The 25,358-nt window shown below is 35.0% G+C and overlaps 1 protein-coding gene across 10 annotated transcripts in view; it reads left to right on the top strand.

Annotated features, from left to right (window-relative positions):
- The window catches only part of ALB (albumin), a 139,365-nt gene that overhangs the window by 102,246 nt on the left and 11,761 nt on the right, over window positions 1-25,358 (top strand). For 9 of the 10 annotated variants that reach the window (XM_060148035.1, XM_060148028.1, XM_060148030.1 and 6 more), the window contains 7 exons: window positions 17,767-17,867; window positions 20,321-20,358; window positions 21,064-21,121; window positions 21,967-22,099; window positions 23,430-23,638; window positions 24,193-24,325; window positions 25,160-25,257. In XM_060148035.1, the coding sequence (XP_060004018.1) occupies window positions 17,860-17,867; window positions 20,321-20,358; window positions 21,064-21,121; window positions 21,967-22,099; window positions 23,430-23,638; window positions 24,193-24,325; window positions 25,160-25,257 (677 nt within the window). In that variant the 5' untranslated portion in view covers window positions 17,767-17,859. Of the gene's footprint in view, window positions 1-17,766; window positions 17,868-20,279; window positions 20,359-21,063; window positions 21,122-21,966; window positions 22,100-23,429; window positions 23,639-24,192; window positions 24,326-25,159; window positions 25,258-25,358 lie in introns of those variants that run through there. The other variant, XM_060148025.1, reaches the window with a different exon arrangement.

The raw sequence follows: 25,358 nt of genomic DNA, 5'->3' as shown, positions 1-25,358 counted from the left end.
TGTAACTTTCCTTAATTTTTTCTAAGTCAAATGTATTTCAGTTTTGAACCTGCTCAAGTAGAGTACTTTTCATCTCCATCACTTTGGGGTTGCTTCAGACACGTCTCACAGTTATTTCCTCTCTGGGGTCTTACTCCCTCCCAAACCCTTCCTGAATAGAATACAGGGTCTGTCTTTCTCTCAAGATACTAATTTTTCTAAAGCTTTCCTACACTCTTGGAGAAAAAGAGAGCCTTTAAGACAAGCCTTTCTCTCTGACTTTGAGACACCATATTCTTTTTTTTCTTTTTTAATTGAAGTATAGCTGATTTACAATGTTGTGTTAGTTTCTGGTGTACAGCAAAGTGATTCAGTGATATATGTACATATATATGTGTATATATATTCCTTTTCATATTCTTCTCCATTACGGTTTATTACAGGATATTGAATATAGTTTCCTGTGCTATACAGTAGGACCTTGTTGTTTATCTATTTTATACCTAGTAGTTTTTATCTGTTAATCCCAAACTCTTAATTTATCCCCTCTCCCCTTCCCCTTTGATAACCGTAAGTCTATGTTTGTGAGCCTGTTTCTGTTTGGTAAATAACTTCATTTGTATCATATTTTAGTTTCCACATATAAGTGATATCATATGATATTTACCAGGGACCATATTCTTATTACTTCCCTCCATGTCTGTCTCCTCTCCCCAGCCTGATAGATTATTTCTTGTCTCTTCATGTCCTTTGCTCTTCCCCAAGTACTTCCCCCAAACATTTTGTCTACTTCAGTAATACTTTCAGCTCCTCTAAGAGCTTAAGTTTTAGAAGCCAACATTAAAGAGAACTCTTTGTCCATGCTTTTCATCCTTTTACATCCCTCCTCTAAAGCATTTAGCACAGAATATCCTAACTACTTATGACAAAAATCAACATTTTCTGAAAAAAGGAGGAGAATTTACTAGATCAAATGCTATCCCACCACATAGGTACTGATATTTTATTTTATGGGGACACGTCATCTTCAGTGTGTGAGTATTTGGTAGATATCCAGTGATAGTAGTGACAACACCCCAAATTTTGGGAATTTTCATATAAAATAAGGGCATCCTGAGGCATTTTTTGTTTGTTTGTCAAATTAAGATAGAAGGTAAGGCTCTTTAGAGAAATCTCTCCTGTGATATTTTGGAGAATGATAAAGTAGGACTATTAATAGTGAGACTTAATTCATTTAAAAATTTTTTAAATGGGAAGTTTTTAAGTGCTGAAGACCAGAGGAAACTTATGAATATACATAGTAACTATTATCTCTTGCATTTGTAGCTGTAAAATTGAGACAGGAAAGTAATTCACTTCAAGGTCACAGCCTGTTAGTGGCAGAGTTCAGAACTGACTCTGACTCCTGTTTTAACACTCATCTTATATCAGGATTCTGCTAGGTGCCTGGTACTATTCTAGGCATGTAACATGCATACCTAAAATGAAATAAACATTTTCTAGCGGTTTTTAATTTTTTTCCCCTTAGGGATTCCAGATTAACCTTGGCTGCTTTTAACTGTATTAAGACTTTGAAACAGGGAAAATGTAAAGGTTCTTTACAAGGATTGTGTAGGTTAGCCTTACAAATATTTCCTAGAATCACCTCGGCAGACATCAGTAATGAATAAGATATATGTGAGTAGCTGTGTGTATTCTTTCTGTCTCTCCACCTAAAGCATATCCTGTTTGCTAAATATCTTGGACTCTTCACTCCCATTTGTTTGCTTGTTTGTTTTTTTTTTTTGGACACCATAATTTCCACATATACATGTACTTGTGTATTTACAACATATAATAGTGATAAGAAAAGCTATAGTAATAATAGCCAACATTTATTGAGCACTTGCTATGTGCCTGGTACTTTCTAGGCACTTTACACGTATTAAATCACTGAATCCTTTAAAACAAATTCGCATCCCCAATTTATAGTTGAGGAGATTGAGGCATAAAGAAGTAACTTGTCCAATGGCAAAAACTAGTAAATGGCAGAGGGATGATCACACCCAGGCAGTCTGTGGGCTTAGTCGCTTCTCTCTGAACATAGGAGTGTCATATAAGAGTTGTGTGTTCTCCTTGTACATCATGAGGTTTTGACAGCAGGTCAGAGGGAGAAAGAACTTCTACAAACTAAGTTTAATGTCTCTGGGATCATTTTGCTAATTTGTGTGTAGTATGGCACCCACTGCCATATTTTTAAGACTTTTCATATTGGAAGAGGTAAAGTGATGTGAGGTATTGTAGAAAACTGATATTATAATCCCTAGTTTTACTTCATCATGTAGTCCCTTACAAATGCCTCTTCACTTATGTGTTAAGGGGGCTTGGCAGAACATGTGAGACATAACAAATATTTTTTTTTTTTTTTTTTTTTTTGCGGTACGCAGGCCTCTCACTGTTGCGGCCTCTCCCGTTGCGGAGCACAGGCTCGGGACGCGCAGGCTCAGCGGCCATGGCTCACGCGCCCAGCCGCTCTGCGGCATGTGGGATCTTCCCGGAGCGGGGCACGAGCCCGCGTCCCCTGCGTCGGCAGGCGGACTCTCAACCACTGCGCCACCAGGGAAGCCCCATAACAAATATTTTAAAATGCCGTATGCTGACACATATATATGGAATATAAGAAAAAAAAATGTCATGAAGAACCTAGGGGTAAGACAAGAATGGAGACGCAGACCTACTAGAGAATGGACTTGAGGATAGGGGGAGGGGGAAGGGTAAGCTGTGACAAAGTGAGAGAGTGGCATGGACATATATACACTACCAAACGTAAGGTAGATAGCTAGTGGGAAGCAGCCGCATAGCACAGGGAGATCAGCTCGGTGCTTTGTGACCACCTGGATGGGTGGGATGGGGAGGGTGGGAGGGAGGGAGACGCAGGAGGGAGGAGATATGGGAACATATGTATATGTATAACTGATTCACTTTGTTATAAAGCAGAAACTAACACATCATTGTAAAGCAATTATACTCCAATAAAGATGTAAAAAAAAAATATTTCCCCAAATTAGATCACTGTCATATCTAAGTTAGTGATTGTTTTATTGTATTTACCATTGGAGCTTTTCAGAGCTGTTAGCTGTCACCCACATTATAGAATAATGGGACTTGTTTGTTGAATCTCTACCAGGTAAGATTTCCCTGATTGATAACACAGATGCTGGACTCAGCATTTCTCCCTCTCCCCAAAGCTAGGCTACTCCCTGGAGGTCATTTCTTTGTGTGGACTTTCTGTAATTCATTTGCCCAGAGTATACTTTTCAATGGACATAGTTCACTCTTTGTTGATCAGAGTTGTAAAGTATTTGCTGTCTGCCTAGGTTTTGCAAATTATCTGTGGCAAAGGATTAAAGTATAAACATCAGGTCGTTGGCCTTCAACGTGATGAATGGCCTGATGTTATAATTTTAAAAATCTTTAAATGAATTCATTCTTTAATATATTGAAGGATTTCTACAGGATGATTTTTGTATGCAAAAGAAATTCACTACAGTCAGAGATGATTCTAAAGTTTAAGGGGTCGGATAGTTCTATATATTAAAATTTTAAAGTACTATGATTGAATAGAAGTGCTTTTTGCTTGTATCTTTATTTAGCATTCATGGCTGAATGCCTTATGTTATAGTTTTTTTTTTTGGCTTGCCTTGGCTTTTTAATTTGTAAAATCCTTGGGAGAAATTACTGTGCATATTGATATTTTTGTGCATATCATAAAGTACCAATATTGTTTCTAATACAATGTATATTCTCAAGAAAGATTTTGAATTAATTATTTGTCCAAATTAAATACAACTATAAATCTATCTCATTATTTGCACAAGAATATTCAAATTGTAGGGTCAAGATATATCGGTATGGTCACCAAGGTAGATATTGTATCATTAAATCAGAGAGTGTATGTGACTAACCAATAATTGTTCATGAGAATAACCAAGTGATATTGCTTAGAAATATCCATTTGCAACTCAGTGGGACTGCAGATAGGTAAAAGTAGAAATTTATTATCTTTTCTATCAAGGTAAGCCTGGTTTTGATTGTCACATATATGTATAATCTATCAACAATTAATGAATTCTCACCATATATTTAGCTCTATTAAGTACTGTTGGTGACATTTCTACCAGGATGTCTAACAGATATTTCAAACTTAACAAGGCCAAACAGAACTATCAATTACCTTCCTTAAACCTGTATGTCTTCTCCCACCTTCTTCTCCCCTATCTGTCCCCCAAACCCTCCGCATCTCCACAAATGGCTCCAGCATTCTTCAGTTCTTGAGGTCAAAACCTACGAGTCATTGGGTCTTTTTTTCACCGCACATCCAATTTATCAGTAAGAACTGGTAGCTCTACTCCCCAAATGTATTCAGAATCTGACCACTGGTCACCATTTCCTTTGCTATAATCCTAACCTAAACCACCATCATCTCTTGCTGGGCTACTACCAAGCCTGCTGGTTTCCCTACCTCCACTCTTGCCCGGTGTGGTCTATTACATCTAGACAGTGATCTTTCTAAAGCTTAGATTAGATCTTGTCATGCTGCTGCTTAAGAATTGACCTATGACTTTGAACAACCTCCAGAATAAAGTTCAGGCTCCTTACTGAGGTCTAGAGCATCAGCTTCTGCCCTTTCTGGACCTCATCTCCTACTCTCTCCTTGTTCACTGCACTATAGCTATCCTGGCTTACTTTTTGTCCCCTCTTAGAGCCTTTTCACTTACGGTGTCTTTTACTTTGAATGCCCCTTGCCCCCAGCCCTAATCTCACCATGCCCGTCTCGTTGTCATCATTCAGATCTCAACTGAAATGTCACCTCCTCAGACAGGTCTTCTCTGACATCCTTTGGAAAAACCATAGCCCTTCACTAATCACATTCTTTCTCAGTACCTGATTTTATTATCTTCAACTTATCAGTACATAAAATTAGCTATTTATTTATTTACTTGTTTACTTGCTGTCTTTTCTACTGGAATGTAAGCTCCTTGAGGTCAAGGAATATGTATGTTTTGCTCAATGGTGAATCTCCAGCACCTAGAGTAGAGGCTGGCACATAGTAGGTCATCAACAAATTTGTTGATGAGCTGGCTAACTGGCCTTTATATTCTTTTCTGTAAAACAAAAGACATGGAACCAATTATCTATAAGGACTTTTCTAGTCCTAAGATTTTGCTTTAGTCTCTTAAAACTGTATTGGTCTGAATAATGAGGATAGCAAAATGTCCAGGTTGAACCCATACTCTAAGACCTAGATTAAGTCACACCTCGGACCACACTGCCCTACAGAACTTTCTCGACCTTCCCTATGTGGACAATTTCAGAGTCTCTAAAGGCCAGTCTACAGTTAGCCATATGCTGTTTTGCCTTCTTAGCTAAAGTGCTCTTGCATGTACATCTATAGGTGCAATTTCATTTGAACACGCTCAAGGTATGAGCCTGTGCTGGTTCCAACCTGCTTTTCCTAAAATTCACTGAGTGCCTATATGTGCCAGGCACTGTTTACACTTGACATGCATTAACTAATTTAATCCTCATAGTGATCCCATGAATTAACATTATCCCAATTTGGAAGAGAAAAAATCAAGGCACAGAGAGTTGGAGTAACTTGCCCAATTCTACATAGCCAGTAGTGGGGCTGGCATTTAAACTTGGGAAGTCTGTTCCCAAGTCTGCTCTTAATCAACACATGATAATGCCTCATACAGTACCTGGCATAGACACTAGAAATATGTGGGAAATATAGCAGACACTAGATATCCATTCGAATGAACTGAATGAATGAATAACAAAGAGAAAGAAATGTGCAATAACAATTCTATGCAGTGGCTGTATTATCTCATCCAGAAACCTCCCAAATAATTATTACTGAAAGGATGCGCATTACCATGAATACCTTGTTTTTTCTGGTTGCCACCTTTACATGGCTTGCATTTGTATTTATCATTCCATTCCACACTGCCTCTGCTTAATCCAGCAGTTTTGTATCTGAGCACCCATATGTCTCCAAACAAATTCCACAGATGTCTTATCTAACCTACTGGGCTTGAAAGGCAATCGTTAGTACAACTAAACTGAAAACAACCTCAAATCTAATCTTCCTAGGATGAGCAAGACTTTGTGGCTTACAGGACTTTGCTTTCAGAGTTATGAAAGAGTATTCTTTCTACAGGTCCTCTAGAAGTGGAAAAGCAATGATTGAAAAGAATGTGAATTAAAATATTTTAAGATAAAGATTTATATGCCTGTTTTTAACATAGTAAAGTAAAATAATATGAAAGAGTAGATTCTAGCTTTAATTTATTGCCAGATTATCTGAAATTTGAAATATTCATGGATACTTTACTGTCTAATTTCCAATGTGGTGGCCAGTGTCTGTTTTCCTCTTTATCTTGCACTGCCACCTCTACCAACCGCCTATCTTGCTGCTGCAGCCACTGGGATTGTTACAGGAAAGGTAAAAAGCAAGGCCTCTATGACAGAGACCTTATTTTAGGAGAACAAAGAATAAAGCATAAAACACAAAGGGTAGATCCTCATGCCAGCTTCTGCAGCTCAAACTCAAGGAAAAGTATTTCTACTGCCAATGGCAATGGATGTAGCTTTGCATATATAATGAAAGCTTTTAGGGACTATCAGTGGAGAACAACTGCTCTAATTTTTTGAAAGCCATCATCGATTAGATCTATACATAGATTAGATCTATACCCTCCTGACCCCATGCTGCATGAGTTCATAATTCTTGCTCTGTTGCTCACTAACTGTTGACCTTGGGCAAGTTACTTAACCTCAGTTACTTTAACTCAATCTCAGTTTCTTCAGTTGAAAAATAGAGATAATAACAGTGTTGCCCTTACAGCGTTCTTCTGAGGAGGGAAATGAGCTAATCTGAGCACTGCTACAACATTGGCACATTGTAGGCACTTATAAATGTTTGTTAAATAAACTGCTGCATTTTTCTCCTGACACACTCATCAGTGCTTCTGTAGTTGATATACCCCTAATCTAATGTAAAAGCACTTGAGATTTTAGTTAGTATTTGCAGTCTCATCGTGAGTAAACACAAAATTTCTATTATTATTATTTGCAATATTGACAATAAGCCCATGGACTTTCATTATGCTTTCATGGATATCAAAGAGTTTATGGACACTAGACTAGAAACTGTTTATTTGTTTTTTTACTCATTCATTCACTCAACAAACATTTGTGAATGAATACTCATAAATACTACATGCCAGGAATGTATGTGATTTCTTGTGTGTCTCTTAAATTTGCTAGAGATGGATATTTAATAACATTCCTTAGTTTTTTTCCACAATACAATCATTTTGCACATTTTTACTAATTAAATTTAATTAATGGGTTTAACAACTCTCGTCTAGTACTGGACCGAGATTTTGTGGAGAATACAATAAATAGGGCAAATCTTTACTCTTATAAAATAATTACAATTTAGTAAAACCATAAAATTCAAGAGGTATGACTAAGAACTAATAAAAGTAATAGAAATTATCAGAAGAGAGTGAGAAGACTGTAAGACTGGGGGAGAGAAAGTTCTGAGGTGTGCTCTGAAGAGGAGGATTTATATAAATAGAAAGCAGAGGAAAGTCATCATGGTGGGAGACTGCCTAATAAACAGAGACCTGGTCTGGAAATGAGCTTGGTATGCTGGGTAAGATGAAGATGACCTTGCAGCACCTTGCACAATCTTCTCACCCATTATGGTGTTATATATTTTATAGGGTTGCCAAAAATATTACACTGAATATCACTGTCTTAATAGGGGAACTTATATGTGCAAGAGAAATAAAAGATTATGCTACAGAGATCCTTCTTTTATTTGTTCACTCATTTACTCATCCATTTAACAAATATTATTGAACACATGTTAAATGCCAATCATGTGCTATCCACTAGGGATACTGCAGTGATGGAGAAAGATAAAGCCTCTGCTTTCACAGATGTTATAAACTAGTGGAATCAGATTCCTGAACATTTTAACTACCAGGGTAAGGAGCCTGGAATTTATTTAAAATGCAATGTAATGTAAAAAGACTTTAAGGAGAGAAAAGTTTTAGGATTAATCAGAGCATATAAGGACTCCAGGTATGAACATTAATTAAGAGTTTATTATAATAACTCTGGCATGGTTTGGTGAAAGCCTGAACCAGAGTTGTGTCAGTGTTTGGGGGATAAGGATAAATGTGAGATTTTAAAGAATGGATCAGAACTATTTAGGGACAGATTGGATACTTGAGGTTAAGGAGAAGGAGGCATTAAAATTACTATAAGGTTATAAAAATGAGTGACATGGAGAATTAGGGAATAATAAGTCAAGTGGGTAAATTTGGAAGAAAATTAAATGAGGGTTGTGGTGGGAAGATGACAAATTGATTTTGAACATACACACTGAGCTTATGTCAAGTGGATTTTAAGGGGAGGAATAGATCTTCAAGTGTTTTTACAGTGACTGTAGTAAGAAATGCATTTTACATAATGAACTAATGACATATATAGCAAACATTTCACAAAATGATATTTATCCTACTCTATGTAATTCACCCTGATCATTTCCGTTCATTTTATTTTACTAAAAAATATTGGTCATGGCACGAAATTTATTTTGTGACCCTGTTTGAAAAACTGTTCTAAAGATAGTTGAAAATAAGAATCTTATTTTAGTTGATGGGTTGTAGAGCCTTTTGGCAATAAGGAAGAAGCTAATATAGATTTTGAATTGTGCCATCAGGCATTAGGAAATAATTTCAAGTTCACAGGGTATAGAAATCCTTCTTAGATGATCATGGCTACAGATGGAGAGACTCCAACATATGCACAAGTTGGTTAGATGTACCTCAGTGTGTGGATAGCAAAGAATATTAGAAATACCGTGCAATCTAATCTTTTTTTTGCTATAAAATATTTTTTAATTTAAAAAAAGGATATCTGTATTAATGTCTGACTACACCAGATTTTTCCTACTGAGTAAAGGAATATTACTCATACCTTCTTCTCCTCATCCTTGCAGACACATTCCATATTTGATATTTCCCAGAAATGTGCTCACAATTTTAAGGTATAGTCAAAATGAACCAAAGAACAACCTCTGAATGGACTGATTTAGGTTATTGTAGCTATCAGTTTAATATGGCTAATGAAGAAGCAATAGCACCAGTGTAGTAAGTGGCCTTGAGCAAGTTCTCTACAGGTGGTCTTGCGTAACAAGGTGGTTGAATAATTGGAAAGAGTTTCATATTTGAACTTTTCTAGCACCCCTTTTGTTTACTCACCTAAACTGCACACAAAAGATTATAAATGGGAATTAGTATTGGCTTGGGACTTGGATTTGGGTGGGGAGTACAAAGAAGTTTCAGCCATACGGCAACAGGTTAAGAATTGAGCAACACTCTGGACAGTGAATGTGGCTGCTGGACCAATGGGATATATCATCAAGCTATGTAAATACATCTCCATATGCCTAATGGCAAGAATGTGTTAGCTTTTCTAGTTGGCCAGGATTGAAGTAAGTCAGCGTTTGCTAACATGTTTGCCTCCATTTTATCCCTGTAACCAAACTAATTCCCAGGTTGCATTCCAATGAGAAACACAAAATGTGGGAGGACATACGGAATCAATATCAAGTTGCTCATGGCCTCTTACCACAGGAGTGCAATTGACTCTTGCTCAGTCAAGTGAAACTGACAGTCAGTGAAAGTTTTGAATGGCTTCCATATCCAAAGTATGCACTGGATCAGGTGTTAGATATAGTGAACATAATAATACATGGGGTATCCCTTCAAAGACATTATATATTATACTGGGCATGTAGGATATAAATTGCAGCGTTTCAATTGTAAGGAAACACTGATCTAACAACCTTAATGATCCAAAAAAGAAAAAGGGAAAAATAAGTTTCTGAACAACCAAATAGATATTCCAAAGTTCAAGCACCAAAGTTCAGGCCTTACAGGCTATTTACAAGGGTCAATTAACCTCTGTCCTAGTGGGATAGGACCTACATGGTGAGAGTTGAAGAACCATGGAACCTCTGCCTCAGGTTCTGCTCTTCACTTGGTTGCCTATCTGAGATTCCACTCAGGAATTAACCAACAGAACAGCAGTACTTCTAAAATGCCTTTGTTTCAAAGAAGTTTAGGGGTGGTTTTGTGGAGGAAATAGAGTGCTGAGGAAATTGGGAGCATGGGGTTGAGATAAAGGAGAGACTTCTAGATTTTGTGGAGTTATAGTTTACTAAGATTGTTGATCTTTAACACCCACCTGAATTTGCCTACAAAATCAGAAATGATAGTTTTGGCACAGGGTGTCCATTAGAGAGAAGGCACACAGAGTAGAGGTGGGGTGCCAGTGGGGGGCTTGGTGAACCTAAGAGAACAGTAATGGTGGGGTGCATCTAAGACATGCATTTGAGATGTGCAGAGGGCTGTGGAATGGGAGAGAGGGTTTATCATGAGCCCTAGTGAGGGGTTGCAGAGGGAGATGAGTGCCACAAATACACTTTCTTACTTTTCAATTTAGCCCCATGTAATACGTCTCTCTGTTTAGTGCATGCCCTCTTTTTTTAATGACTACTTCAACTTCTCAATTTCCCTCAAATATTCAATTCCAAGCCATTCATTCTTAGCAATCCCTTCCTTACAGAGTAAATAAAAGCCACAATCAGTAAAACCCTTGTCATTGGCTTCCAAATGCTCATCAGTGAAAATTTTCTTTCACCCTCAACCTTCTCCAATTGCCCCCCTTAACATCCAGATTTCTTGGAAGAGTTATCTATACTGTAGTTATTTATTCCTCTCCTCCCATCTACCTTTCCAGCCACTCCAGTGTAGTTTTTGGGCTCATCATTCCATCAAACAGCTCTATTAAGGACATTGGTAATGCTCTTGCAATAGATATTATTTCAATTCTTGTTTACTATCCCTGTCAGTAACATTTGTAACTCTTTAGTAGACATTCTCTTCCCTTACATTCCCTGGTATAACAATGCCTTGACTTGTTTCCTCTTCTCTGGCCACCTGTGATTTGATCTTTGGTCTTTCCACTCCATAATGGGCCTCTCCTTGTCTCATGTTACTCTCTTCCTAGCCTATCTCAATCTTGTACTGCTTTGTGACTCACAAATAATATTTCAAGCATAGGCCTTGCCTCTGCCCTCCAAACTCTATAACTATCTTGCTTGACATCTCTTTTTTTTTTCAGTGTTCTTTTAATTTTTAATATTTTTTAATTTATTGAGGTATAGTTGATTTACAATATTATACAAGTTTCACGTGTACAACATAGTGATTCACAATTTTAAAAAGTTGTACTCCATTTATAGTTACTATAAAATATTGACTATATTCCCTGTGCTGTACAATATGTCCTTATAGCTTATTTATTTTATTACATAGTAGTTTGTACCTCTTAATTCCCTATCCCTATCTTGTCCCTCCTCTCTTCCCTCCTGCCACTGGTAACCATTAGTTTGTTCTCTATATTTGTCAGTTTCTTTTTTTGTTATATTCACTAGTTTGTTTTATTTTTTAGATTACACATATAAGTGATAGCATACAGTATTTGTCTTTCTCTGTCTGACTTATTTCACTAAGCATAATACCCTCCAGGTCTATCCATGTTGCTGCAAATGGCAAAATTTTTTTTATGGCTGAGTAATATTACATTGTATATGTATACCATATCTTCTTTATTAATTCGTCTGTTGATGGACTCTTAGGTTGCTTCCATATCTTGGCAATTGTAAATAATGCTGCTCTGAACATTGAAGTGCATGTACCTTTTCACATTAGTGGTTTTTTTTAATTTTTTTTTTTATTGGATAGACACACAGGAGTGGAATTGCTGGATCATTGTAGTTCTATTTTTAGTTTTTTGAAAAACTTCCATAATGTTTTTCAGTAGCTGCACCCAACAATGTGTAGCCAACAATGTACAAGTATTCCCTTTTCTCCACAATCTTGCCAACATTTTTTTTTGTGGTCTTTTTGATGACATCTATTCTGACAGGTGTGAGGTAATATCTCACTGTGGTTTTGATTTGCATTTCCCTGATGATTGGTGATGTTGAGCATCTTTTCATGTGCCTATTGCCCATCTGTATGTATTCTTTGGAAAAATGTCTATTCAGATATACCCATTTTTAATTGGGGTTTTTTTTTGATATTGAGTTGTATGAGCTATTTATGTACTTTGGATATTAATCCCTCATTGGTCATATCATTTGCAAGTATTTTCTCCCACTCAGTAGGTTGTCTTTTTGTTTTATTGATAATTTCCTTTGCTGTGCAAAAGCTTTTAAGCTTAATTAGGCCCCACTTCTTTATTTTTGATTCTGTTTTCTTTGCCTTAGGAGACAGATTCAAAAAATATTGCTAAAATTTATGCCAAGGGTGTTCTGCCTATGTTTTCCTCTAAGAGTTTTATAGTATCTGGTCTTACATTTAGGTTTTAATCAATTTTGAGTTTATTTTTGTATATGATGTTAGATGATGTTCTTATTTCATTCTTTTACATGCAGCTGTTTAGTTTTCCCAATACCACTTATTGAAGAGACTGTCTTTTCTCCACTGTATATTCTTGCCTCCTTTGTCATAGATTAATTGACCATGAGTGCATGGGTTTATTCCTGCACTCTCTACTCTGTTTCATTGATCTGTGTGTCTGTTTTTGTGCCAGTACCATGCTGTTTTGATTACTGTGGCTTTGTAGTATAGTCTGAAGTCTAGGAGTGTGATTCTTCCAGCTCTGTTCATCTTTCTCAAGATTGTTTTGGCTATTCGGGGTCTTTTGTGGTTCCATACGAATTTTTAAATTATTTGTTCTAGTTTTGTGAAAAATGCCATTGGTATTTTGGTAAGGATTGCATTGTCTGTAGATTGCATTGAGTAGTATGATCATTTTAACAATATTAAGTCTTCCAATCTATGAACATGGTATATCTTTCCATCTGTTTGTGTCATCTTCAATTTCTTTCATCAGTGTCTTATAGTTTTCCAAGCACAGGTCTTTCACCTCCTTAGGTAATTTTATTCCTAAGTATTTTATTCTTTTTGATGCAATTGTAAATGTGATTGTTTCCTTAATTTCTCTTTCTGGTAGTTCATTGTTAGTGTATAGAAATGCAACAGATTTCTGTATATTAATCTTGTATTCTGCAACTCTACCAAATTGATTGTTGAGCTCTAGTAGTTTTTTTGGTAGCATTTTAAGGATTTTCTATGTATAGTATCCTGTTGTCTGCAAACCGTGACAGCTTTACTTCTTACTTTCCAGTTTGGATTCCTTATATTTCTTTTTCTTGTCTTTGACATCTCTTCTTAGATGTCTCAAACATGCCTGAAATCAAACATGTCCAAATCATACTAATGATATTCCTACATAGTTCTGGTCTTTGTCCAGTGCTCCTTAGACCTGTGAGTCATGCCACAAACATTGAATTGTACAAGGCAGAAAGCTAGAAATCATCATGACACCTCTACTTTTCTTACCAACCATTTTCAATCCATCCAGTCCTGCTGATTTTTTCTCCTTGGAGTTTTGTGCTGGAGAGAACCACCCCCCACCCCTCGCCCACCTCTCTTTTCTGCTTATCCCTGGCTTTATCCTATACTATGAAGGGACGTTATTTATGTGCATGTGGAAATTCCACTTATTATATCCCAACTTATTATATACCACCTTCAAAAGCTGCCTCTTGGCCATTTCTCAGACCTAGGAGTAAATACATCAGTAATATGGTCTGCCCATGGAAAGATATACTCATGTAAGGGAACTCTCTGGCCCTAGAAGAGGTTCAGAGCTGTTTGGACTGGGAGTTCCAGGGTTAGGGTGCCTGAATCATGGTCTAGAATAGGAGGAAGACATACCCTCGGTTTTGTGAGCAGAGCATAGCTGGAAGCAGAACATAGCTGGGGCAGAACATAGCTGGAAGAAGCCGGAGGAGGCCTTCTAAAGCATGGATTTTATAGAAGGCGGTCTCTTTTTTGGGTCCAAGACAAGTACTGCTCCTAAATATCTCTTCAATCTGTCCGTTTCTCTCCATTTCTATACCACTGCTATAGGCCAAGATCTCACCATCTGTTGCTGGGACTATTGCATTAATCCCCTGACTAGTCTTCATAGATATTACTCTTGCCTTCTCTAGTCTCTTCCCTACACTGCAACCAGGGTAATTTTCTGAAGCATAAATCAGATTATATCATTGGGCTAATAAAATCATTCAACTTCTCATTGCTTTTAGAATGAAAACCAAATATACTACTGTAGCTAAGATGACATACAAACCATCTACTCTCATATCTCATCTCACATTGTGCTTCCCCTCAACTCTAGCCTTTCTCAGTTTCTTTCATGCTCTTTCTTTTCTCAAGCATATTTTGTCCCCTGTGCCTGGAAGGCTATTTTCTTTCATCTTTCTTTATGCCCATTTAAAAAACTCTCAGTTTAAAACTCACATCGCTGGGAAAGCCCTCTCAGACTTCCAGGCACATGGTATTATTAAATAAATATGGCTTGAATCAAGAACACTGTTTTATCACTAAATATTTGGGTGGTCTACTGACTTTGTCAGTCATCTTAGATGAATTATTTCCCCATAGAAGTTTTGTAGCTTTCTACCAGAACAATACATTTCTTTGGGGTTTATAATATTAAAATGACCAATCTCATCCTTAGCTTTGCCTGCAAATCCAAATAATTGAAAATTCTGCTTTATTTTTTCTGATTACCAGCCTGCCTTTCTTTTCTTTCTTACTCCTACAGGAAATTTCATTGTCTTTTAAATTCAGGTCTAACTCTTTGCTTTCTGCATTTTGGTATTTTATCAAACATTTAGAAATTACACATATTCTTACCCTCCTTACTTCCCTCAGCCCTCTACCTACTCATTCCATTTCTTCAGGCAAAGTTTCCTTCATAGACAAAATTGAACCCAGAGAATGCAAATTTGAAGCTTTGCAGTCTGTTGAGTTGCATAGTTACCTGAAGAGGTTAGAGCCCACACCTCTTATTTATGGACAGGATTGCCCTTAAATTTAGAGCTTCTCCTCTGATACTTCTTTAGCACCTCAGGAGTACTTTGTGTTCTACATGCACAGCACTTTACAATGTTGCAGTGTAATTATCTTTCTTTGGTTCTACCTTCCCTATTAAACTGTGGGCTTCAAGACCTAGGGAGGTCTTCAAGAACTTCAAAGTCAGGGACTGTATCTTATTAATCTTTTGTATCCTCATAGCCTAGGAAATGCGTGGCATTTAGTGAGCATTCAATACATTTTGAGCATTTAGTGAGCATTTGATACATTTCTTTCACATGAATGAAAGACAAGGTGGTACTGCTTAAAATAATAAGTAATAAAATAAGTCTGAAACATTATTTTCAGAATTGTGCCGTCAGCAAGAACACTGGTGTTTCTAAATAAATAATGGGTTTGTTGATGCTAGGACAATGTTTGCTTTTAGATACCATGCTTCTCGATGTGCAATTTTTGCCAATTTTCCATGTAATAACAAAGAGAAATTTGAACTCATCAATAACAGCATTTGCCTTCAAAACATTAAATGCTGAGAGGCCAATTTATATAATTTTAATGAATGAATGAATATCTAATATAAATATAAAAATTAAAATAGTAATTGTATATATTTCATCTAATAATTAAGCTACATGTATTAAATATACTGCATATCTCACAACTGTGAATCAAAAGTATTTTGGAAAGAAATTGCCATTGTCAACATCATACGTTACTGAAATTACTTCTTTATGCTATTTGAATGCATATTTTTATAGCAACATATTATTATCAAATAGCTATTTTTGCAAACAGAAACTTCAAACCTATAAATACTATTCTAATAAAAGAATTTTGTTCTTTTCAATGTCTATATCACGAAAAACTAATTTTGAACAATTCATTGCTTATATGTGCAATAATTATATTTAAAATCATTTTCAAAATATTTACATTGTATAGTTTATTATAATTAGGCTAGAGATGAATTTCTCTTTAAAAAAGATTAGGCCAATTATTTATTTGATATATTTCTTAAAAGTTACAAGTTTTTTTGGATCAAATAATTCATTTCTTGATGTTAACCCATATATGGATGCTTAAAAAGGTAACGAGAATTTCAAGACTTAAATTTCATGGCTCAGTTGGGTGGCCAGCCAGAGAAGTTTCAGCTAAAGTCCAGCACTGTAAGATTACAAAACATTTGATTAATTTTAAGCTTTAGAAGACATGAAGGAGAAAACAATTTTTATCCTTTAATGAAAACTTCCTAAATTTGATCCACTGACATTTTAACATAAGAATATTTTAGCTACACAACCTTTATTGTTTTACAAGAGGTTAAAAATAGTTCCATTTTGTACCTTTAAACTAATCTTTTTAGGTAGTAAGTCTCTTGAATTATATTTGAAAAAATATATAGAATATGAAGAGACTAAGCACTATTAAACTCTCAGCAATGTATTAATTTCTGTTTGATGTCCATCTGTAGCTACTATTATGAGATAGGAGTCACTAGTATTAATTTCAATTTCTATGTTTATAGACTATTTGTTGTTAACTTATACAAAGAATGGATAAACATGGATTTCAGACATTAGCTATATTTTTCTTGGATTGGAAAAATGCTAGAAAGATATGAGAAAGTGTCATTTTATTTCCATAATTTAGACAAGTTAAATGATCTTTTCATTTCTTAAAAATGTTAACCTGAATTGGATAGAGAGTAATGCCTGATGAGCCACTGGGCAACTTAGCAATGGACCAATTCTCAGATTTGTATCCCAATTTCCTAATTTGTTATATTCATTCTAACAGTCAGACCCTTTTCTCATGCTATGACTGTTTCATTGGGAATATGAAATCACAGAATGTTCAAGGTAGAAGGGTCCTTAAAGATGATTTAATTCAACTTGACCCATATAGCATAAAGATATAACTAGATCTGCGTGTTCAAGTTTGGAGCTAGAAATTGACACTGAGCTGAATTAAACTGCATAGTAAAGAGTTGAGAAGTTTGAAGTAAATGGTTAGGAAATCTGAGAGAAGGTACATGTAATTTCTAGAGGCCCAGAGTAACATGAAGAAAGGTGGAAAAGGGACCCTCCTGCCATGGGAGCTTTGGAGAGAGAACTTAAGGGATGGGACAAGCCAACAATGGTGATCTAGTGTGGTTTTCATAATGTGAACTTTCTTTTCTTTGTTTCCTATGAAATTTTCAGCAAAGAATTTTCTCACTAATGCAACTGTTTATGGAGGGACATGAGGGGACAATTGATACTTGGATTACATTACAATTTTTTGTTTGCATTAGATGCCTATATAAGTTCATACAATTTGGACAATTTATTTTCTTATTTATTAATGGGAAATATATCTTCACAAGTGAACAAGAAATTAAATTGCTTACCATGTTTCAATTAGTTAGTTTGATGCTTAATGGTCTTTTACTTTTCTACCCTTCGTATTTTTTAGAAAGCAGTCCAGAGCCTTCATGATAGGTAGGATCTACCCTACCTATCCACACATATGTCCATAGTATCATAGGAAAAATGCTAAGAAGAGATTTTTTTGTTCTTGAATTTCTCTCCAAAAAGATCCAAATTTCCCTTATTTTGGAATGACTTTGGGTTAAGTGTTTCTAGAAAGTCTCTATTAAAATACTGAGGCTATTATCCGACATTGTTGTCACATTTTAATGCATATGTTTCACTTTTTTTCTAAGAGAAGACAACCCAGAAGTAATAATCTATCACAGAAGGAGATGGCATAAGGGCTGGACCAAGAAGATGGACAGTTGGAAGGAAAGCTGGTTTGGATGACTTGGTGAGAAACTTCAGGAATTCAGAGTGTGGTAGGAGGCTGTAGGTTTAAGGTTATGATTAGCAGGGCAAAGAAGTAGGGGACTGGTCTCAAGAAAGATTTCATTTGCTTCAAAACTGTGCCTTTTCTATCCTGTCAAAATGAATGCACAAATAAAGGACGAAAGGGATAAAGGCTCAGGTTTAATTCCCAGTTATATTTCAACTGAGGTATTTTTTTTCTCTTCTAAATGATCAGTACGTTATTAACCTTTGCATATGAAGTAATCATCTTAACCACTCTCTCTTTAAACTTTTTCCATAAAAAGAAACTAGAATCTGTAAGACGTATTTTTAACTCTTGGTTTAAATATTTGCATTTACTCCCATGCCAGACTCCTTTGATGATTAACTAAATATGACTTTAAAAGCTTGAAGAAGAGAATATTTAGAAATAACCAACAATTATGTAGTTTCATTTTTCTTTCAGTTTATAATGTGCATGCAGAATTAATCGAAGAAAACTGTAGGTATCCTTACTTTGGGAACCCACAAAATGCAAATATTCAAGGGATACTTATTAATTAAGATAAATTTTAAACAGATAGTGTTAAGAATTAAATATTTTAATTTCTCAACCATCTGCTAGTCTTTAAAAAGGATACACATATGGAAAATGCATTATTGATACTCTTAGTAAGATTCTTTCAGGTGTTTCAGTTTTATATTTGAAAATTATGCAATCTTCATTAAATATAGGAATATCAATTTTAGGTTTCTAGAATCATAATGAATTTGATTTTCTTTTGGTTTTCTATATTACTATTATAGTACTGTATAATATTACAGTGCAAAGTAGGTGGAAAAACTAATATTATTCTCTTCATTTGTTAAATAAAAAAATATGCACAAAGTATATGTGTGAATGCTAAAGGCCTGATTTTGTGAATTAGTCATACAAATAAGTCCAATGATAAGGATTGTGTGTTTGATCAAGCTTTCCCAGAAGACTCATTTTAAGGAAAAGGCCAGGGTTGAATACTGACTTCAAATAAAAGTGCCTACTTTTTCTTGGAGGCTAAAAGAAAAGTTGACTTCATTTACCCAAAAAGGAATTATTTTTTTATTCAGAAAATCAGCGTAGTTTCCTTCATTCTTTTACAGTATACAATATCAGGCTTCAAAGAAATGGTTGTCTCCAATGGAAATAATTCCATAGGCAGATATTCGTTTACTTCTGTTCATCTATGGCTGGAAAGACAAGTCTGGCTCCCTGATTCGGACTCCCTCGAGCCATTAAAAAAACTCTTATCAGCTCTAGCTAGCTAGCTATCGTCTGTATGTATATTACCTATCTCGGTCACCTATCTAAAAATCTATCACCTGTTTTTCTATTATCTCCTCTTCTGTGCTTGATTATTTAATTAGTACCCTGAAAATGAAATAAAATAAAATAAGATCATAGAAAGTGTGTTTCTTTCACTATATAACTGAATAGGAAAAATAATTCTTCTCTTGAGTATTTACTAGTCTCTGAGTCTATATGTGCCATAGGGCAAAATGACTGACAGTTTTAATTGACTCGGTTATTTAATTAAATGAAATGACTGGCTTGGTACTAATTATTGTTCTGTAGTATCAGAGAGGGTCGATTTTCCCACTGATTGAAATGCATAGTTCATCTTTTAGAGCAAAAGGGCAGAGAGAGAATAGTCATTCAGAGGTAGAGATCAGAATCTTGGGTGGGGAGAATAAGAAAGGAAGTTTGAAAAAACATTTAAAAAAAATTATCTTTGTTTTGCTTTGTTTTTAGACATGAAGTTAAATTTATTTTGAAATTTAAAATAACATTAAAAAAGAGCATGTGACTTCTCTTTTTATTAAAAGAGAGAAAGGAAAAAAGCGTGAAATAGGGATGGAAAAAATATGATGCCTAGTAAAGAAGATCTAGTATTCTTATAACCACTAAAGGTGTAATCAGGCTCAGCCTGTCCTGTGTATATTATGATGGCAAAGATCATCATTACTGCCATTGTGTCCATTTTCTTCCCCATGTCTATTTAAGTTATTGGTTTGGTTAAATTTTTGCAAATACTGAAAACTCAAATGTTCAAATGGTAAATCACAGAGAACACGGTAATCGTACAAATTGTTTAAACTCTTATGTAAAATTTGATAAGGTGTTTTACATAACTAATGAATTGACAAGGTCTTGTGGAGAAAACAGTTCCAGATCGCAAACATACGCAACGGATTTAGTCAAACAATTTTTTTGGCAAGAATACTATTACTTTTGTAATCAGTTGTGAGCCAATGAAATACAAAGATGAGTCTAGTTAATAATCTACAATTATTGGCTAAAGAAGTATATTAGCGCTGATCTCCCTCTATTCATCCTACCTTTTCTCTTCTATCAACCCCACAAGGCTTTGGCACAATGAAGTGGGTGACTTTTATTTCCCTTATCTTTCTCTTCAGCTCTGCTTATTCCAGGGGTGTGTTTCGTCGAGATACACGTAAGAATTCTATTTTTCTACTGTTCAACTTTTATTTTATTTTCCTAGTAAAAGAAGGTTTCAGTAAACCTTGAATCTTTAATGAAGTAAGTTTTCCTTTAGCATTTATTTTCTAGACTGTTATGATATTTTGTATTTGTGAACCCTTAAGAAGTTATCTTACATTTCTAACATCCTAGGTGAAACGAATAGTGAGAATTGTTTAGTAACTGTTATTTGCTATTGCACATGAGGGAACTTAGGCAGAGTGAATTAAACTTCACAGAATATAGTTGAAGATAGAATTCAAAACTCCAGATTCCCAAAGGTCTATCCACTGTACCTTAATTTATACAGAAAAATATAAAGCCTGTGTTTTTAATCTTATAAATAGAACTTGTATTTATATTTTTCATTTCAGACTGCCCTCTCAGTGGCTGTTAATAGACACTGCAAAGGCATTAGATCTTATCCAGGTTTGAATATGAAGCTATAAATATTTAATGATTTTTCAAATAGTATCATTTGAGATTAAATAACTCTTCTGCTTAAATGCAGAAGAAATAGTTCACCATCATCCTAAGATTTTCTGTTGGGAGTCAGAGCTCAATATCTTGGAGCAAATGAATACCTAAGTCAAATGGAGAGAAACATAAAAAATAATATCTTAACCAGTTGTTTCTTTAGAATTTAAAGCAAATCTTTTTTTCCCTTTTTTTCCTCCAGACAAGAGTGAGATTGCTCATCGGTTTAATGATCTGGGAGAAGAAAATTTCAAAGGCCTGTAAGTTAAAATATTTAAGAATGAACATTTAACGTTTCTAATAGTATTGGTTATAATTTTGAAGTCCTTATATTCCACTGTCATCAAAGATTCTAGAATAGTACTGTCCAATAGGATTTCTGCATTAATGCAAATATTCTATATCAGTGTAATCCAATATAGCTGCCATTGGCCACATGTGGCTATTGAGTACTTTAAATATGACAAGTGCATCTGTGGATCAAAAATTTAAACAGTATTTAATTTTAATTTATTTAAATATATATTGTCACTTATGGCTAATGGCAACTATTTGGACAGTGTAGCCCTGGAACTCTTATATAACCTGCATGGTGGAAAGTTCCTTTCACAACTTGCTTACTAAATTTTTACCTAGCAAATAGTTCTGTGGTTTCTTGAGATGATTTTAATATTTTTTAATCTAGTAAAAGTTGAGAAAATAGTTTATTTTTCAAGGTCTACCTTATTCTACAGCCTGATTAAATAAGATATGTGTGTGGTTTTTGTTTTTTGTTTTAAATAGTCAAAAGGCCTATGTAATGCCCCAGTCTTAACAATTAGGTCTATTTAGAATACATTTTGCTTGCTTACTCTATGTGTATGCATCTACTGACATGCACACACATATTTTTATACGTGGTGGAAATATAATCATCTTTGCTTAGAAAGCCACACATACCTGGTTAGGCCTCAGATAATAGCTGATGTGAACAGGCTTTCTGGATAATAGTAAGAAAGATGTGTAAAATATAGAACATATACAGACACACTTTGTTTTCTAGCATAGCAACCTACTGTATATTAAAATTTTATTATGCTACATTTTTCTATGTCCTTCGTTTCAGGGTGCTGATTGCCTTTTCTCAGTATCTTCAGCAGAGCCCGTTTGATGAGCATGTAAAATTAGTGAATGAAATAACTGACTTTGCAAAAACATGCGTTGCTGATGAGTCAGCTGCAAATTGTGACAAGTCACTTGTAAGTATATTCTGATTTTGAATAGTATTTCTTCTTCCTTTACGTAATCTTGAATGTTTACAAAGAAAACAAATACCACTTTAGTTTTCTCAATTATTACTAAACGACCGTATTTGTAAGCAACGCTCAAAAGTGGGTATAGCCACTGTTTCTTCAATGATAGATATATTCTAGTATACCCACAATTTTAAAAACATTTCTTTGTTGAAACCACACACAAGAGTCATAGTGTTTTTAAATGGAAATTTTTTATTTGTAGAAGTTTCTTTTTAAAATTTGAAGTTAGATTTCTTTTCATAGAGGCTAATAATGATAGTATAGTTTTTATCTTCAGAAAGTACTCACCTGATCTCTGTGCTAACTTTGTTACCCGGGTGAAATAATAGTACAGCTATGTATTCCTCATTTTAGGGATATTCATATTTTTACATACAATAAAAAATCAGAACTTTGAACTTGTGATATTTTCAGATAGGTCTTTAATATAAGGATAGCTTTATGTTTCTCTCACCACTTAATCTATATATACCTTTCTGGGGACAAGGCAGTTTTTTATTTATCACTAAAGCCTTTCTTCCTCTTATTTTTCTCTATATGTACTTCTGCCTCAAGGCAGAATCAGTTCTTTAGCTACACACAATAATATTGCTCTAAATATGAATTTTAAAAACGTGTCTTTTTTAAAAAATTAATAAATTCTGTCTTGAGCAGCATATTTTCCCTAAAGTTTTAATTACTTTCATAATAAAAATTAATGGGGACAGAAAGGATTCATTTAATGGAATATGCATTGAGGCAAATATTTCTAGAACAAAAAAATCTATATTTTAATACAATAACAACTAATGCATGGTAGATTATGTTACTCCTCAGTTTTGAATGGTATCTACTAAAAAGTTGAACCTCTCAAAAAGGAGCAGATCAAATGAGAAACTATATGAACACTTCCCTCCCTAATGTGAATTCACTTGCTACTTAGAGGATATTTTTCCTTGAGTTTTTATTATAATGATTGTTCTCCTAGCCTTTAGCCTCAGGTGGAAATAGGAGTTATGCTCATTCATTAAGGTCATTGCCTTTTTGCCCTTCTGTTTTATCCACTATAAGTGATAGTGTGACAGTTAATTCTTATGGAAATCACACATGATTTCCCTAGATTTGACCCTAGATGGTCAAATCAAGGGAAGGTCTCTAAATCTGAGAAAAATGTGGATTTTTATATGATTTACTAACCAAGGCTTACCAAGATATTAATTCCTTATACTATTCTTTGGGTATAAGGAAAACAAAAGTCTGCCCAGCAATTTGACACCTGCTCTCTTTCACTTAGCACACTCTCTTTGGAGATAAACTGTGTGCAGTTGCATCCCTTCGTGAAACCTATGGTGAAATGGCCGACTGCTGTGGGAAACAAGAGCCTGAGAGAAATGAATGCCTCCTGAAACACAAAGATGATAATCCAGACCTCCCTAAGTTGAAACCAGACCCTGAGACTTTGTGTACCGAGTTTAAGGAAAACGAACAGAAGTTTTGGGGAAAGTAAGTAATCAGATTTTTAAGCTTCAAAATTAAAAATTATGGAATAGGTCAAGACTCATTATAACAATTACTATTTTGAAAAATATTATCAACATTAAGACTTGAAGCTTCTGTTCTAATGACAATTTTCAAAGAAATAATATATGATACTACAAAATTCTACACGTTGAAAATGTCGATCAAAGATCTTTTGGAGTTCATCAAAACAGGATATTATCTGTATGAAAATATTTGAAGATGACATGTATTAAAATATTATAAAGATATATATATATTTAGTATTCTCAGAATTTAGTTCATTTTAGTCAATAACATATCACTGATATTTAATTTATGCATGTGTGTATATTTATATGTATATATATGTATGAGTTTAACATTTTCACTGACTCAAAGAGTGACAAAAGCAAGTTCATTATGTGTAAATTGAGCTTAACTGGTAAATTAGATGTCTTCAGATTTTGGAGGTTCTGGGGAGAATGTAGATTACAAGTCTTCCTGCAATACTGTCTGCTATAGAAAAATGGCTGTCTGTTTTTTGTTTAAAAATTTAGATACCTATATGAAATTGCCAGAAGACACCCCTACTTTTATGCCCCAGAACTCCTTTACTTTGCTCATCAATATAAAGGAGTTTTTGCAGAATGCTGCCAAGCTGCTGATAAAGGTGCCTGCCTGATACCAAAGGTATTCCCCAGAAGAAGAATAGAAGAATCAATTCATAATCAAATCTCAGTTTGGGGACATCTTATGGTTAGATTTCGGAAACCTAATCCTCCAATAGAAACTTCTTTACGTGGTCAAAAAAGCCTTCCTCCATCTTTTCCCCCTCAAAGATCTTTCACCTTTTTTGAAGGCCTATGTCTTCCACCTTCCTCCTTCTAAGATTTGCCTAAGTGGATCTGGTAGAGGGAATCGCTGTGTATGTGTCTAAATATCCTGCCTCTTTTAATAGTGCAAGTTGCTGTAGTGAAATATGGAAAATCATGTTTAAAATTACACAGCAAGGGAACACAGTTTTTGTTTCTCTTTTCATGAGACTTTTTTATTCGGAAGGGAACTTAAAGTAGGGGAGAATTTAACTGCATCTAGAAACCTGGGTTTATTCATTCATTCCATGAATATTTACACTGCATTCTCTTTTATAGGGAGTTTATTGATGTTATGACAGTTGGTGGAGGAGGCATTGAAAGGGGTTATATGCAAAATTAAGAAGTCAGCAAAGTTCTGTTCCCTGGGATATTAGCGTACTCTGTCCTTCCACTTTTCCTTTCCGTTCCCTTTTCCCTAACAATGGCTCCATGCTGGTTCTTAACTACCTGGAAGTTTCCACTATGAGCAGACTGACTTTTCCTCTTCCTACAGAACAAAATAGTTATTTGCCAATAGCGATACTTGGGAATTTAGGAGTAAATTCTCTCTTTAAAATTCAATTTGGCATAGTCTCATCTGAGCTTATGAAGGGGTGGTCTGCGTAAAATTTTTCTTTTCTAATTTTTCCAAAATTGTTTCTTTTTGCAGATTGAAACTGTGAGAGAAGAAGTACTAGCTTCGTCTGCCAGACAGAGACTCAAGTGTACCAGTATCCAAAAATTCGGAGAAAGAGCTCTAAAAGCATGGTATGTTAAACTTAGTTTGCATTTTTATAATGATGCAAATGATGATGGTTCAGTTGACAAAACCGTACACTTGCATGTCATTTTACGCAGTGCTTTCGCAT

The sequence above is a fragment of the Lagenorhynchus albirostris genome, chromosome 4 (genome assembly GCF_949774975.1).
Source record: "Lagenorhynchus albirostris chromosome 4, mLagAlb1.1, whole genome shotgun sequence".
Lineage (NCBI taxonomy): Eukaryota > Metazoa > Chordata > Mammalia > Artiodactyla > Delphinidae > Lagenorhynchus > Lagenorhynchus albirostris.
Note: the sequence above shows the minus strand (reverse complement) of the source record. Positions and strands in the feature narration are given on the sequence as shown.